Source organism: Nicotiana attenuata, unplaced genomic scaffold, assembly GCF_001879085.1.
Source record: "Nicotiana attenuata strain UT unplaced genomic scaffold, NIATTr2, whole genome shotgun sequence".
Classification (NCBI taxonomy): domain Eukaryota; kingdom Viridiplantae; phylum Streptophyta; class Magnoliopsida; order Solanales; family Solanaceae; genus Nicotiana; species Nicotiana attenuata.
Window position 1 is genome coordinate 1 of NW_017689085.1, and position 843 is coordinate 843.

Below are 843 nucleotides of genomic sequence, written 5' to 3' on the forward strand. Positions count from 1 at the left end.
ATTTTTTCAATTAGATGTGAGTAATGCTTTCTTCATGGAGACCTCATGAGGAGGTTTACATGGAAGTACCTCAAGGTCTAGCTGTTGATAGGTCAGATTTAGTGTGCAAATTGAACAAGTCCTTGTATGGCTTGAAACAAGCAAGTAGGCAATGGTATGAGAAGCTAACTGAAGCTCTCTGTTTCAAAGGATACACACATTCTCTGCTAGATTATTCTCTGTTCTACAAAAAGAATGGAGATTCAATGGTGTTTGTAGCTGTCTATGTAGATGATGTCCTGGTGACAGGGACTGATTTGGAAGAGATAGGTACTCTAAAGAGGTACCTACATGAAACTTTCAGAATAAAAGACTTAGGTAGATTACACTATTTTCTGGGCCTAGAAATTCTATACAAAGATAATGGGGTATTAATATCACAAAGGAAGTTCACAATGGATCTCCTGTCAGAATTTGATTGTATGAAGTATTCAGCATTAACCTCTCCATTGGATCCCTCAACTAAGCTAAGTGCAAATGAAGGGTCCCTGCTACCTGATCCCTCACATTTCAGGAAGCTAGTGGGCAAGTTGAACTACCTAACTAATACCAGACTTGGCATATCATATAGTGTGCAATGTTTGAGCCAGTTTATGCAAAACCCTAGGGAACCACACCTGAGAGCTGCTTATCATGTACGGAGATACCTCAAAGGTGATCCAAACTTAGGAATCTTTCTGTCCAATAGTAATGACTACAGCATTCAAGCATTTTATGACTCAGACTGGGCAGCCTGCCCTGATTCAAGAAAGTCAGTCAGTGGCTATGTTGTGCTACTAGGGGATGGTCCAATCAGCTGGAAAT

The 843-nt window shown here is 40.3% G+C and overlaps 1 protein-coding gene across 1 annotated transcript; it reads left to right on the forward strand.

Annotated features, from left to right (window-relative positions):
• Positions 1-23: 23 nt before the first annotated feature.
• LOC109222381 (uncharacterized mitochondrial protein AtMg00810-like) lies at positions 24-790 on the forward strand (the record flags this gene model as incomplete). Its single annotated transcript, XM_019386746.1, has 1 exon — positions 24-790. A coding segment is annotated over exon 1 (767 nt), but the record flags the coding sequence as incomplete, so codon positions are not given.
• Positions 791-843: the final 53 nt, after the last annotated feature.